Source organism: Apodemus sylvaticus (genome assembly GCF_947179515.1).
Source record: "Apodemus sylvaticus chromosome Y unlocalized genomic scaffold, mApoSyl1.1 SUPER_Y_unloc_2, whole genome shotgun sequence".
NCBI classification, from domain to species: Eukaryota; Metazoa; Chordata; class Mammalia; order Rodentia; family Muridae; genus Apodemus; species Apodemus sylvaticus.
The window spans coordinates 1,032,137-1,048,286 of record NW_026262996.1 but is presented as its reverse complement, the minus strand read 5'-3'; the positions used below and the strand labels follow the sequence as shown (position 1 = coordinate 1,048,286).

The 16,150-nt window shown below is 36.0% G+C and overlaps 1 protein-coding gene across 2 annotated transcripts in view; it reads left to right on the top strand.

Annotated features, from left to right (window-relative positions):
* Positions 1-16,150, top strand: part of LOC127676064 (probable ubiquitin carboxyl-terminal hydrolase FAF-X) — a 132,560-nt gene that overhangs the window by 73,358 nt on the left and 43,052 nt on the right. For both annotated transcript variants that reach the window (XM_052171989.1, XM_052171990.1), the window contains exons 21-29: positions 10-140; positions 311-589; positions 2,550-2,675; positions 2,798-2,923; positions 3,968-4,137; positions 11,462-11,570; positions 11,732-11,878; positions 13,159-13,305; positions 14,296-14,518. In XM_052171989.1, the coding sequence (XP_052027949.1) occupies positions 10-140; positions 311-589; positions 2,550-2,675; positions 2,798-2,923; positions 3,968-4,137; positions 11,462-11,570; positions 11,732-11,878; positions 13,159-13,305; positions 14,296-14,518 (1,458 nt within the window). The remainder of the gene's footprint in view (positions 1-9; positions 141-310; positions 590-2,549; positions 2,676-2,797; positions 2,924-3,967; positions 4,138-11,461; positions 11,571-11,731; positions 11,879-13,158; positions 13,306-14,295; positions 14,519-16,150) is intronic.

Below are 16,150 nucleotides of genomic sequence, written 5' to 3'. Positions count from 1 at the left end.
TTTTTACAGATAGCACAACCATAGAGAAATTAAGAGCTGTATGTTCAGACCATATAAATCTTGGAGAAAGACGACTTGGTCAATCTCTTCACTCACTTTTCTTTGGTTCTTCTGCCTCCCAAGTACTATATTTAACAGAGGTTTGTTTTTCCTTGCAAAAAATATTTTATAGAATATTGTAAAACTAAGGATGTTTAACCTTGTGCAGCAAAAATTTTAATCAAGAACAAATGAGAGAAAAAATAAGTTTCTAAATATATAAAACTTTTAATGTTCTTTTATCTCCCTTCCCATCTCTCCTCACCTGTAGGTAGTTTACACCTTGTTAATGCCTGCTGGTGGACCTCTGGCTGATATTTCCTCTGACTTTCAGTATCACTTCTTGAAAAGTGGTGGCTTACCCCTGGTACTTAGTATGCTGATTCAGAATAACTTCTTACCAAATACAGATGTTGAAACTCGTAGAGATGCTTACTTCAGTGCCCTTAAAATAGCCAAACTGTTGTTAACTACCATTGGCTATGGCCATGTCCAGGCCATAGCAGAAGCTTGTCAGCCTGTGGCAGATGGTACAGATCCTAAAACACCGGTAATAAATTTTAAGAAATATTTTGTAATTTATCTTTCATAATTTTTAGAGATAAATTCAGAGACTTTGTATTATAAAGATTTTCATCTAATGAGTTCTTTATACTAAAAGTTTGTATTTGTGGGGCGGGGGAGTGTTATTGGTTTGGTTTGGGTTTTGACACAGGGTTTCTCTGTATAACCCTGGCTGTCCTAGAACTCACTCTGTAGACCAGGCTGGCCTTGTGCTCATAAATCCGCCTGCCTCTGCCTTGCAAGTGCTGGGATTACAGGCATGCGCTACCACCACCCGGCTTATAATTTTTAATTAAAGTTTCATATAATCCTAAAATCACATCTTACTAAATTATACCATATATATATATATATATATATATATATATATATATATATATATATATATATATATATATATATATATATACACACACACACACATGTATATATATAAATTCTGAAATACTTTCAGTTAAATGTCACATATGCTTTTCTTATCAAAACTGTTACAGTATATATAACATAATCTTTCAGGTTTCTCTCGTTAGAATAACAGAGTATTAGACTTGTGTCTTTCTTTTGCCTACTTTATAAAATACTTGTATACAAACTCTAAATTTCTTTAAGACAGCTATATTAAAAATCTTACCAAGTGTGAGATATATTCTACAATGACAGCACTTGTGAAATCCAGGCAGGACAATTACTAGTTCAAAACCACCCTCTGTCTATAATAAGAATTGAAAGGCCAGCCAGGTACAGAGAGTAAGAGCCTGTCAGAAAAAAAAGGAAAAAAACGTAGCAATATGACATTTTAAGAATTTTACAAGCCGGGCGATGGTGGTGCACACCCGTAATCCCAGCACTCTAGGAGGCAGAGGCAGGTGGATTTCTGAGATCGAGGCCATCCTGGTCTAAAGAGTGAGTTCCAGGACAGCCAGGGCTATGCAGAGAAACCCTCTCTCGAAAAAAACAAATCCAAAAAACCAAAAGAAGAAGAAGAGGAGGAGGGGGAGGGGGAGGAGGAGAAGAATTTTACAATGAAACTAATATAACAAAGAAAATGAATGCATTAACTATGAGAAACTTTGCATCTTTGTGATTACAAGAATAAGAGTACACATAATAAAAGTAGTCTTGAATACAGGAAACATTTTAAAGATAAAATCATAAGATATATAAATACATACATTTCAAAAAGCGAATTTTTGAGTGTGCATATGCATATGTAAAAGCACACATGTGTATGGTCATGTTCAAATGTGTGCATATCTATATAGAAATATAATTAATGTATTCATATATGTGTGCATGCCCATGTACACAAGTACATATAAGTGACTGTACATTTTTGTACATATACACATACATGGGCCTATAAGTGGAAACCAGTTGTTGTCTTCCTCGGTTGAGCCCAGTGTGTGCAAATTTAGCTAGTCTACCTGGCTAGCTTTCTGGAGGTTCCCTGTCATTTTTTTGTGCACTGTAATTATGTGTAGACTACTATATTAACCATCATTTAGATAAATCTTAGATATCTAAACTAAGAACCTCGCCATTTTCTATCAAGTAAATGACTGAACCATGTCGTTGGCCCTGAAGGTCTTTATCTGTTATTTCCAGCCTTCTCATAATCATTTTTTGAAAGCTTAGGCATTGAAGAGTAATAACCCCAAAGATATGTGAAAATGTTAGTTCAGAGCTGTAGTTTTAAAACCATGCCAGAGAAAGTGAACTAAAATGTAGAAACAATATATTGGTTTCATATAAGTTTGAAATCTGTTGAGGATATTGTTAAAATAACAGGGAAATAAGAAAGGAAATGTAAAGTACTAACAGATTTAGATGCTTTTATATAAGTTGCCATGAATTTTAGAGAATGTAGAACTCTTCCAAAGTGATTTGATGAGTAGTTGATTCTGGAATTTTATGAACAGGTTTTTAAAATCTTTTTTTCCCTTCAGATTAACCAGGTTACTCATGATCAAGCTGTGGTGCTACAAAATGCCCTTCAGAGTATTCCTAATCCTTCTTCTGAGTGCATGCTTAGAAATGTATCACTCCGTCTTGCTCAACAAATATCAGGGCTGGTTAGTATCAAACTTTGAAATTTCTTGGATTCTGGAGGGCTTATTCATAAACACTACTTATTCATAAAGAATAACAACTTAAGAAAAAGAAAAATGTTTCATGGTTAACAATTTTCTTGCAGGCCTCAAGATACATACCTGATATTTGTGTTATTAGAGCTATACAAAAAATTATCTGGGCATCAGGATGTGGATCATTAGAGCTAGTATTTAGTCCAAATGAAGATATCACAGAAACTTACAAGATGGTAAGAAAAATAACAGAAATAATAATTTTTAAGAAATGTTACATAATTTTACTTCAAGTTGAATCTCTGTGTACCATATTTGAAGACCAAGTCACTTGTCTTCTTTAAAGTAACTAACATGTTTATAACTGAAAATAATTGCATTTTGAGAGTGAAGTTAAAAAAGAAAAGAAAAAAGTGAAGTATTATCCTGGTACTTTTTTCTAATTTTTTCATACATTTAAATACTTTTTTAATTGGTTCTTTTATATATGAAGTAAGAAGAGTGTCATCATTTACATGTTATATCAAGACCTCTTAGCAACAAATTAGACCCTTAGTTAAAAAATTGCTTCTGCAAAGGGGTGGGTTGGTTGGTTGGTTGGTTGGTTGGTTGGTTGGTTGGTTGGTTGGTTGGTTGGTTATGATTTTGTTGTTTTCTAGATACAGGGTTTCTCTGTGTAGTCCTGGTGGCTGTCCTGGACTTTACTCTATAGTTCATGTTGACTCAAACTCAGACATTTACCTACCTCTGCCTCCTCAGTGCTAGAATTAAAGGCATGTGACTCCACCTCCCAGCTGTATTGGGATCATTAGGTCTTATTGTAATTACCTGCCTGGTATGTACTTCTGATAAATTAAAATAAATATTTTTTAAGAAATCCAGATATTTTTGTATTGAATACATTTTTATGGGGATGGCAAATTAAAAACTCTTAGCTACATATTTTAGGATACTGGAGTCTTTATTGGTCTCAAGAAATTGAAAGATGATTACATTTTTTAAAATGGCATTCTGTGTAGACTGTGAAAACATTAAAGTTTCTCTTGAAGGAATTATGACATTAAAAAAACTACTACTACTCTGAAAAAAAGTAGATGACTGAATATCACTTATTATACTTTTAATTTTATTAACCGTACTAACACTTCAGTAGGAACAAGTGAATAGAAAAGGATATATGTACTGCGCCACAGAGAAGATAACTTTAAATACTAACTGAAACTATGACCATTTTGCATAAGTGGAGCTCTAGTAATTTGTTCCTGGCTATAATTTTACAGACCACCAGTACAAGGGGCAATCCAGAAGTGAAAGATGAACAGGTTTGCTGTGAAGCCCTGGAAGTGATGACATTATGTTTTGCTTTAATTCCAACTGCTATGGATTCACTCAGTAAAGAAAAGGCCTGGCAGTCATTTGTCATTGACTTACTATTGTACTGTCCTAGCAAGTAAGTAGTTTGGTTTTTCTTTAATTATTTGGAAATTTCACAAAATGCACACTGGTTACCATTACTTTTCACCCCCCTGTGTTCACCCCACCTGTCCCTCGGGCCTTCGCACTAAAAAGAAAAGAAAATACACATCTAATTTATGGTAGACATATACATGCTGTGACATGGTCAAACTCCCAGTAGCCATGGGAGGTTTTTTTTTTAATCCCCTTAAAGAATAACTGAATCTCTTTCACCCTCACCAGCACCAGTAAGTCACTTATTGTGGAGTACTACAGCAAGCGTTTTGGTTTTTTATTGGTTATCTTATTTACATTTCAAATGTTATCCTCTGTTTCTATGAGGGAGTTTACTCAGCCACCCAGTCCTCCCTCACTGCCCTAGCATTACCGTAAGTTAGGGCATCAAATCCCCACGGGTTCAAGAGCCTCTCCTCCCATTGATGCCTGACAAGGCCATCCTCAGCTGCATATGCAGCTGGAGCCATGGGTCCCTCCATGTGTACTCTTTGGTTTTTAGTCCCTAGGTGTTCTGGGAGTCTGGTAGGTTGATATTGTTGTTCTTCCTATGGGATTGCAAACTCCTTCAGCTCCTTCAGTCCTTCTCCAAACTACTCCCTTGGGGACCCCATGCTCACTCCGGTACTTGGCTAGGAACATCCACATTTGTATTGGTCAGGCTCTGGCAGAGCCTCCCGGGACAACCATGTCTACATGTGCTTCTTGGCATCAGCAATAGTGTCTGGGTTTGGTACATGCTGGTGGGATGGATCCCAAGGTATGGGGCAGTCTCTGGTTGGCCTTTCATTCACTCTCTACTCCACACTTTGTCCCTGTATTTCCTTTAGACAGAAACAATTCTGGGTTAAAATTTTGGAGATAGGTGGCCCCCATCCTCAACCAAGGTCATGCCTAACCTCTATATATGGTATCTACTGGTTCTCTCTCCATGCTTTTGGATATTTCAGCTAATGCCATCCCAGTTGGCTCCTAGGATAGCCTCTTGCTTTCCTGGAATCTGGAACTTTCTAGTGCTCTACTGGCTACTACACCCAGTTCCTCATCCCCCATGGCTGCAAACCTCCATTCAATTTCCTCACCCTCTGTACTTCCGTCTCCTCCCATACCTGATTCTTCCCTACATTTCCCTCCTCCTCTCTCTCCCTCCCAGATCCCTGCCAACATCTACTGCCCTTGATTATTTTGTTCCCACTTCTAAGTAGGAATTGAAGCATCCACATTTTGGTTTTCCTTCTGGAGTTTCATATGGTCTATGAATTATATGGGTATTCCAAACTTCTGGGCTAATAACCGCTTATCAGTGAGTGCTTACCATGTGTATTCTTTTTTTTTTCTTTTTTTTTTTTACTGTGAAATTTTTTTATTTTATAGTGTGAAAATTTTGTATTTTATTGATTATTTTTTATTTGATAATTTTTTTTATTTACATTTCAAATGATTTCCCCTTTCCTAGCACCCCCACTCCCAGAAAGTCCCGTAAGCCCCCTTCTCTCCCCCTGTCCTCCCACCCACCCCTTCCCACTTCCCCGTTCTGGTTTTGCTGAATACTGCTTCACTGAGTCTTTCCAGAACAAGGGGCCACTCTTCCTTTCTTCTTCTACCTCATTTGATGTGTAACCATGTGTATTCTTTTGTGATTGTGTTACCTCACTCAGGATGATATTTTCTGGTTCCGCCCATTGCCTAAGAATTTCATGAACTTATTGTTTTAATTGCTGAGTAGTATTCCATTGTGTATATATACCGCATTTTTTGCATCCATTCTTCTGTTGAGGGACATCTGGGTTCTTTCCAGCTTCTGGCTATTATAAATAGGGCTGCTATGAACATAGTAGTGCATGTATCCTTATTGCATGCCAGGCAATTCTCTGGGTATATGCCCAGGAGTGGTATAGCAGGGTCCTCTGGAAGTATCATGCCCAGTTTTCTGAGCAACCTCCAGACTGATTTCCACAGTGATTGTACCATCTTTCAGCCCCACCAGCAGTGGAGGAGTGTTCCTCTTCCTCCACATCCTCGCCAACATCTGCTGTCTCCTGAATTTTTAATCTTAGCCATTCTGACTGGTGTGAGGTGAAATCTCAGGATTGTTTTGACTTGAATTTCCCTAAGGACTAATGATGTTGAACTTTTTTTTTATTCGATATATTTTTTATTTACATTTCAAATGATTTCCCCTTTTCTGGCTTCCCACTCCCCCAAAATCCCATAAGCCCTCTTCCCTCCCCCTAACCCCCAACCACCCCTTCCCACCTGTTCTGGTATTCCCCTATACTGCTTCACTGAGTCTTTTCAGCTCCTGGCTACTACAAATAGGGCTGCTATGAACATAGTGGGACATGTATCATTATTACATGCTGGGGAATCCTCTGGGTATATACCCAGGAGTGGTATAGCCGGGTCCTCCGGAAGTGATGTGCCCAGTTTTCTGAGGAGCCATCTGACTGATTTCCAGAGTGGTTGTACCAGTTTGCAACCCCACCAGCAGTGGAGGAGTGATCCTCTTTCTTCACACCCTCTCCAACACCTGCTGTCTCCTGAATTTTTAATCTTAGCCATTCTGACTGGTGTAAGATGAAATCTTAGGGTTGTTTTGATTTGCATTTCCCTAATGACTAATGAAGTTGAGCATTTTTTAAGATGTTTCTCAGCCATTCAAAGTTCTTCAGGTGAAAATTCTTTGTTTAGCTCTGTACCCCATTTTTTATTAGGGTTATTTGGTTTTCTGAGGTCTAACTTCTTGAGTTCTTTGTATATATTGGATATTAGTCCTCTATCTGATGTAGGGTTGGTGAAGATCTTTTCCAAATTTGTTGGTTGCTGATTTGTCCTTTTGATGGTGTCCTTTGCCTTACAGAAACTTTGTAATTTTATGAGGTCCCATTTGTCAATTCTTGATCTTAGAGTATAAGCTATTGGTGTTCTGTTCATGAAGTTTCCCCCTGTGCCCATCTCCTCAAGGGTCTTCCCCAGTCTCTCTTCTACAGAGTGTCTGGCTTTATGTGGAGATCCTTGATCCATTTGGATTTGAGCTTAGTACAAGGAGACAAGGATGGATCAATTCACATTCTTCTGCATGCTGACTTCCAGTTGAACCAGCACCATTTGTTAAAAAGGCTATCTTTTTTCCATTGGATGTTTTCAGCTCCTTTGTCCAGGATCAAGTAGCCATAGGTGTGTGGGTTCATTTCTGGATCTTCAATTCTGTTTCATTGATCTACCTGCCTGTCAGTGTGCCAATACCATGCAGTTTTTAACACTATTGCTCTATAGTACTGCTTGAGGTCTGGGATACTGATTCCTCCAGAAGTTCTTTTACTGTTGAGAATAGTTTTAGCTATCCTGTGTTTTTTGTTATTTTGTTTGAGCATTGCTTAAATTCATCTATGAATTAGATAGAAAGAACTTTCTGAGTTCATTCTAACTCTATAAAGAACTGAGTTTCAATTTTGATGAGGATTGCATTGAATCTGTATATTGCTTTTGGCAAAATGGCCATTTTATCTATATTAATCCTGCCAATCCACGAGCATGGAAGATTTTTCCATTTTCTGAGGTCTTCCTCCATTTCCTTCCACAGAGACCTGAAGATCTTATGGTATGGATCTTTCACTTGTTTGGTTAGAGTCACACCAAGATACTTTATATTATTTGTGGCTATTGTGAAGGGTGTCATTTCCCTTTTTTCTCAGCCTGCTTATCCTTTGAGTATAGGAAGGCAACTGATTTGCTTGAGTTGATTTTATAACCAGCCACTTTGCTGAAGTTGTTTATCAGCTGTAAGAGTTCTCTAGTAGAGGTTTTGGGGTTACTTAAGTAGACTATCATATCATCTGCAAATAATGATAGTTTGACTTCTTCTTTTCCAATTTGTATCCCTTTGACCTCCTTCTGTTGTCTAATTGCTCTAGCTAGGACTTCAAGAACTATATTGAAAAGATGTGTAGAGAGGGGGAGCTTTGTCTAGTCCCTGATTTTAGTGGGATTGTTTCAAGTTTCTCTCCATTTTGTACCTCACTTTTTGATAGTGTTGTGTGGTTCTCTGGAGTCTAACTTCTTGAGTTCTTTGAGTTAATATATTGGATATTAGCCCTCATTCGGATGTAGAATTGGTAAAGATCTTTTCCCAATCTATTGGTTGCCATTTTGTCCTATAGACAGTGTCCTGGTTACCTCACAGAAGCTTTGCAGTTTTTTGATATCCCATTTTTATATAGTTGATATTAGAGCCTGAGCCATTGGTGTGCTGTTCAGGAAGTTTTCTCCTGTGCCCATGTGTTCGAGGATTTTCCCCACTTTATCTTCTGGTGTATCTAGCTTTATGTGGAGTTCCTTAATCCACTCAAACTGGAGCTTTGTACAAAGAGATAAAAATTGATCAATTTGCAGTCTTCTACATGCAGACTCCCTGTTGAACCAGCAACATTTGTTGAAAATGCTTTTTTTTTTTTGGATGAATATGAAGTGTCCTTCTTCATCATACTTGATAACTTTTGGTTATCAAGTCTATTTTATTGGATATTAGGATGGCAACTCCTGCTTGTTTCCCGGAACCATTTGCTTGGAAGATCTTTTCCAACCTTTTACTCTGAGATTGTGTCTGTCTTCATTATTGAGGTGTATTTCTTTTTTTTATTCGATATATTTTTATTTACATTTCAAATGATTTCCCCTTTTCTGGTCCCCCCCCACTCCTGGAAAGTCCCATAAGCCCTCTTCCCTCCCCCTGTTCTCCTATCCACCCTTTCCCCCTTCCCTGTTATGGTATTGCCCTATACTGCTACACTGAGTCTTTCCAGAACCAGGGACCACTCCTCAGTTCTTCTTGTACCTCATTTAATATGTGGATTATGTTTTAGGTATTCCAATTTTCTAGGCTAATATCCACTTATCAGTGAGTGCATATCATGATTGATCTTTTGAGACTGGGTTGCCCAACTTAGTATGATGTTCTCCAGCTGCATCCATTTGTCTAAGAATTTCATGAATTCATTGTTTCTAATGGCTGAATAGTACTCCATTGTGTATATATACCACATTTTTTGCACCCATTCCTCCATTGAGGGACATCTGGGTTCTTTCCAGGTTCTGGCTATTATAAATAGGGCTGCTATGAACATAGTGGAGCATATATCCTTATTATATGCTGGGGAATCCTGGTATGTAGTAAAATGCTGGATCTTGTTTGCATATCCAGTCTGTTAGTTTATGTCTATTTTAAAGAAGAGTTGAGTCCATTAATATTGAGAGATATTAAAGAGAGATGACTGCTGGTTCCTGATATGTTTGTTTTTGTTGGTGTCTTTATGTGCTTGTTCTCTTCTTTGATCTTGTTGTAAGATGCTTAATATCTTGTCCCGTCTTTTGTACAGGTACCTTCCTTGTGTTGGAGTTTTCCTTCCAGAATCCTCTGTAGGGCAGGATTGGTAGATGCATACTGTTTGATTTTGGTTTTGTCCTGGAATATTTTGGTTTGTCCATCTACATTGATTGAGAGTTTTGCTGGGTTTAGTAGCCTAGGCTGGCATTTGTGTTCTCTTAGAGTTTACATGGCCTCTGACCAGGCTCTTATGGCTTTCATAGTCTCTGTTGAGAAGCCTGGTGTAATTCTAATAGGTCTGCCTTTGTATGTTACTTGGCTCTTTTCCCTTGCAGATTTTAATATTCTTTCTTTATTCTGTGTGTTTAGTGTTTTGATTATTATGTGATGAGAGGATTTTCTTTCCTGCTCCCATTTATTTGGTGTTCTGTAGGATTCTTGTACCTTTATGGTCATCTCTTTCTTTAGGTGGGGGAAGTTTTCCTCTATGATTTTGTTGACATTTTCAGGTCCTTTGATCAGGGAATCTTTGTTCTCCTCTATTCAGATTATTCTTAGATTTAGTCTTTTCATTGTGTCCTGAATTTCTTGAATGCTTTAGGTTAGGAGGTTTTTATGTTTTGCATTTTCTTTAACATTTGTGCCCATCTCCTCTATGGTATCTTCTACACTGAGATTCTCTCTTAATTTATTGTATTCTGTTAGTGATACTTTCATCTGTAATTCCTGACCTCTTTCCTAGGTTTTCCATTTCCAGGTTTGCCTCCATTTATGTTTTCTTTATTGTTTCTCCTTCCACTTTTAGGTCTTGGATTACTTTGTTCAATTCCTTCACCTGTTTACCTGTGTTTTCTTGCATTTCTTTCAGTGAGTTTTGATATCCTCCTTAAAGGACTCTATTATCTTCATTAGGATAGGATCTTAGGTCAGCTTCCTGATTTTCAAGTCTATTGTTGTATCCAGGTAACACTGAGCACTGGCTGTAGGATTTAAGTTAGATCTGGTGGATTGAGGTAAAACAAAGGTTGGATTGTAATGAGTTTTCATCAGGAAAAACCCTGGAGTATGATATGGTAAGTAGGATGATGGAGTTGATTCAGAGGAGTTGGTACAGCAAGGATAAGCCCTGGAGGAAACCTAGAGGTTGACTGTAGCACAGAAAGAAGGTATAACTGTTTTGTTAATTATCTTTAGGACTAATTTGGGTGGCATTTTATGCCTAAATGTAAAACTCTTGAGTCACTTTAATTTTCTTAAAGCTTTAGTTTTTAATTAATGGTGAGAAACTTGTTACTTATAAAGAAATAAGTTGTATTTGTTCTTGATCACTGTGAAGCACTTTTGATATATATTCTTAAGTCTTAACATTAACCATAATAAATGAATGCAAACTCCTGTTTATTTTATTTTAGAGATAGGAATCTGATTTTCATATAATCAGATCATGTGTCTACTGGTAAAATGTAAAAGTTTGATGCTATGGTTCTAAGAAAGAATAGTATACTATAATAGTAATTGAAGGGCTGTCACGTTTTATTTCTAATAAGTGATCATGTTACACTTGATGGTATTTTTACAATTATAGATATTCTGGTATTACATTAGCTATATTAGGCTTTCATTAATTGTTTGCTGCAAAGCTCTATTCATATGAACAATTCTGGGAAAGTTAGAGGGAAAAAATGTATTAGTGCTCCATATCTTTCATAGTATCTAGGGACATTTTTGTCCTGATAATGAAGCACAGTATTCATATTTTTATTCTTCTGTGGTTCTCTTTAACATAATTCAACATGATTCTTGACTCAATGTATTTCAAAAGATTCAATAAGTCACACATTAAAACTATCACAATATTGTTTATTAGTGATGTTTTCAATCTTATGTAAAAATTGGATGTTCAACTCTTTGAAAATGTTGTAAACTCATCTTTGATACCAGTTAAGTGACAGTGTATATTTGTTACTTTATATTTTTGCAGAACTATACGGCAGTTGGCACAGGAGCAGTTCTTTTTAATATGTACCAGATGTTGCATGGGACATAGACCTCTGTTGTTCTTCATTACTGTACTCTTCACAATTTTGGGGGTAACGTACTCTAATGCATATGAGAATTCAGTATGATTTATTCCTTAAAATGAAAGATAAAAAATAATTACAACTCTAATTTTATTTATGTCATGATTAGTAGTATTTTTTTGATAATTTTAAGGCAATACTGATCACAGTGGGTTTTTTTGATATTTCAGAGTGCGGCAACAGAGAAGGCTAAACATTCAGATGTCTACTTCCCACTTTTAAGGCGTCTTCTGACTTATGCTTACAACAGCAACATTCATGTACCCAATGTTGATGTTCTTCTCAATGACGAAATTGATTGGCTTAAAAGGGTTAGGGTAAGATTCATAATATTCAGATTATTTTATTGTTAAAATACATTTAAAGAGTATGTTCACTTATTTAAATTTTACTAGAATAAAAATTTGCAAGAGGAAGAGTTGAGTTTTGGTCATAGTTTTAGAAATTCAACCTAATTCTTCCAGATTCATTCAATTTGAACTATTATGTTAGTATGATTATGTTGCATAAGCAGCTCATGTAATGACAGCCAAGAAGCAAAGAAAATGTGTCTGCCTGTGGGCTTCTTGTTTCTACTTCATTCGGGCCTCTAAATTTTAAAATGTTATAATTTATATTTGGGACATATTTTACTCTCTAGAAAAATCCCAAAAACACATTCAAAGTTGCTTTTGTAATATCTTAAACTCTCTTAGTCCAAACATGTTGACAAGAAGATTAACCATTACAGAACTTTCATAAGTTTAAGTATTTATTTTGTTTTGAATACTACAAGTAAACAAACTACAGATGGTTATATTCCCTTTAATTTCAACATTCAGAAATTGGAAGGAATATGATCAGGAATTCAGCCAAACTGGCTAAATAGCAGGTAGGTACTAAACACAGGCAACAAGACACTAAAATTATAACAAAATTTTTAAAATGGAAAATGTGCATTCAATTGGCAGTGACTAATAGAAAATGCATAACTTGTTTGGATTAAATGTACTTGAAACTTGATGTTCTGATATTCATTTATATTTATTTTGGTATTCTCATCCTACTTTGTGAATTACAATGTTACATTTTAGGGAAATTTGTGTATACATATGTTGGTTCTCTGGATTGTTTGTTTGTTTGATTCAGCTTAATGTCCTAGTACCTTAGCCTGCTGAGAAGTTGTAAGATTATAAATTACAGTTTATTTTGATGGTTTATTTTTAATCGGTGTTAACATTTACCAACCTGATATCTTTTGTAATATATAGTTTGAAACTTTTGGCATTGAGATAGCCTTTATTCTAATAGTTTGTTAAACTTACAATTGCTGAAAGATTTCTGAGTCAGCATTTTTCATTTGGTAACAAAGAACCTTTCTTTATAGAGTCATCCTGTTATTCTCTTGCATACTCCATAATATCAAAGGGCAACTGTGGCCACAAACTACTAGGTGCCATCAAAATTTCTTTCTCCCAGGATTGTAAAACTTCAAAATAACTTAACAGCAAAGAATAATTTAGATAAAATGTACATCCACTCTCAGAAATTTTGTTGTGGCTTCTTATCCCTTTCTATATCCTTAATAAGTTAGACCTGTATTATTTTTTCTCTGCAGGATTACATTAAAAATACAGGAGAAACAAGTGTAGAAGACCCAATCTTAGAAGGCCATCTGGGAGTAACAAAAGAGTTACTATCTTTTCAGACTCCTGAGAAAAAATATCATATTGGTTGTAAAACAGGAGGTGCTAATCTTGTTAAAGTAAGTTTTAAATTCATAAGTATATGTGCATGTTTGTATGTATAAGTACAGGAGTGTGCATACTGTGATATATGTGTAGGTTTCCTCCTTATTTGAAAATTAGGTTCCTTTTGTTGTTCACCACCAAATATACTGTAATAGCTGTCCCTCAAGCTTCCAAGAATTCTCCTTTTCTATGTGTCCAGTCTTTATTTTTGAGTTAAAGCAATTCTCCTTTTCTATGCCCAGTCTTTAGAAATACTGGGATTCCCAGGCACTTAATACTTTTCATGAATTCTAGGGTTTCAAACTCAGAGTCTTATACCAGAACCACAAGTGATTTTACTTAAACTATCTTCCCCAGGCCCTTAGGGTTTTTTTTATCTTTTTGTTTATTTCATATTTTATTTATATTTCAAATGTTATCCCCTTTGTTTTCCTCTCTGAAAACACCCTATCCCATCTCCCCTCCCCGCCCCTGCTCCCCAACTCACCCACTCCTGCTTTCCTGTCCTGATGTTCCCCTGTACTGGGGCATCGAGCCTTCACAGGACCAAGGACCACCCCTCCCATTGATGCCTGACAAGGCCATCCTCTGCTACATATGCAGCTGGAGCCATGGGTCCCTCCATGTGTACTCTTTGGTTGGTGGTTTAGTCCCTGGAAACTCTGGGAGTACTGGGTGTTTCATATTGTTGTTCCTCCTATAGGGCTGCAAACCTCTTCAGCTCCTGGGGACCTTTCTCTAGCTCCTCCATTGGGGACACTGTGCTCAGTTCAATGGTTGTCTGAGAGTGTCCATCCCCCTCTGCATTTGTGTGGCTCTGGAAAAGCCTCTCAGGAAACAGCACTTCTTGGCATCCACATAGTGTCTGGGTAAAAGGGGCAGTTTCTGTTTTTGAGTTAAATCAATTGTCAAATTACTATAAAAGTATTTTTTACAAGAAATTTAGTTTTCTGAAAATATATTTATACTAGTATAATGTATAATGTCTTTTTCTAACTCCTTAGGAATTAATTGATGATTTCATCTTTCCTGCATCCAAGGCTTACCTGCAGTATATGAGAAGTGGGGAACTGCCAACCAAGCAAGCTATTCCAGTTTGTGGTTCACCAGCTACAGTTAATGCTGGTTTTGAACTACTTGTAGCTTTGGCTTTTGGTTGTGTAAGGAATCTTAAACAGATAGTAAACTGTTTGACTGAACTGTTTTACATAGGCATACCAGTAACTAGTAAGTAAAATGTAAAATTCTTGTTTACTGTGTCCCAGTATTTTATTATTTAAAATTTAAAATCTTTGTAAGCAGAAAATTTATATATTAATGCATCACTGGTATTATTTTAGTTTTGTAATTAAGCATAATAAATTTTATTTAATATCTGTCTTAAAATCTAAACTCCAAAATATCTAGAACCAGAAATGATGCCAATATAAACAGATATTATGAAGAACTTCATATCCTAATTTAGTGTTAAATATTAATTGAGATCTTAGAATAAAATCATTTTTAGGATCCAAAGAAAATATTCAAGTGACTTACTTTGCATTCCATACCCTCATTGTGGGTCTGGAGTTCTTACTCGGAAAAGAAAGTCAAACCAGGCATAGTAGTATATACCTTAATCCTCAGACTACAGAGAGTAGAGTAGAAGGATCAGGAATTTGAGGCGACAGAATTGAGGCAAAGCAAGTTGGAAGACTACTGGGCAAAATAGCAAGTCTCGGGTTTTTTGATAAAAAGTGGAGGATGGGAGATAAATGGTTTTAAGTACAATGTCAGAATGTAAAATCATTAAGTTATTTTAGGAGAAATGCTTACATATATAATCGTTAATACTATGTAGAAGAAATTTTAAGACCTGAAATTGTTAATACTCTCTTTCAGAGTCAAAGCAATTCTCCCATATATTTTGTTCTTGTATTAACTTAAACAAGTATTCTGGAGAGCTTAGAATTAAAAAATTATTTCTCAGCATTGTCATTTATTTGCCTAATACCTTTGCATTGCTGACATTTTCCAGGATTCCAAAATACATAAGAAAAATTATTGAATATCTATGTATTCCATGTTCCTGGTCCAGAGATTGTATGTATGCAACTTGTGCATGCTCTATATGTCTCTCTCCTTCAGACTGATTAAACCCACCCCACACAAGTTCTCAACTTTATTTTATAGTCAGTATTTGTGTCAGCATTTGGAGGTCTAATTATTTCAGGTTTGGTTTTGTTGTTAGTATTTTTGTTAAGACAGGCTGTAAATAGGCCTGGAATTTTAATATGTGGGCCAAGCTCACCTTGAACTCATGGAGTTTGATATCCCTCTGATTCCTAAATGCTGTGTATGACACTAAGCTTAGTTAACGGTCTGATTCTTATTATTAATGACTTTCAATTTAATATATTTTTAATTTATGCTATATTCTTAACTTGTGTGATTTACTTATAAATTATTCATAATCCTTAAATTTGAGTTTCATTTTTGCTAAGTACAGGGAATTTAAATGATAAGTTTTTCTTATATTGATTTTCCTTCTCTCATTACAACAACAAAACTGAATCTAAAGCAGAAGTTCTCAATGAATAGGTGATAACCACTTTGGGGTTTGAATGACCATTTCATATAGGTTGGCTGAGACCACAAAAAAACAGACATTTACATGATAATACATAATAGTATCAATTACAGCAGTAAAATTCCTTTATAGTTTGAGGTCACCACAACATGAACAACTATATTAGAGGGTCACAACATTAGGAAAGTTAAGGACCACTGATCTAGGCAAAGCAAAAAATCAGTTTAACCTTATCATGAGGAAGAGTAAATGTTTATGTGGAAAAAATTTATTAATAGTAGAACTATAGT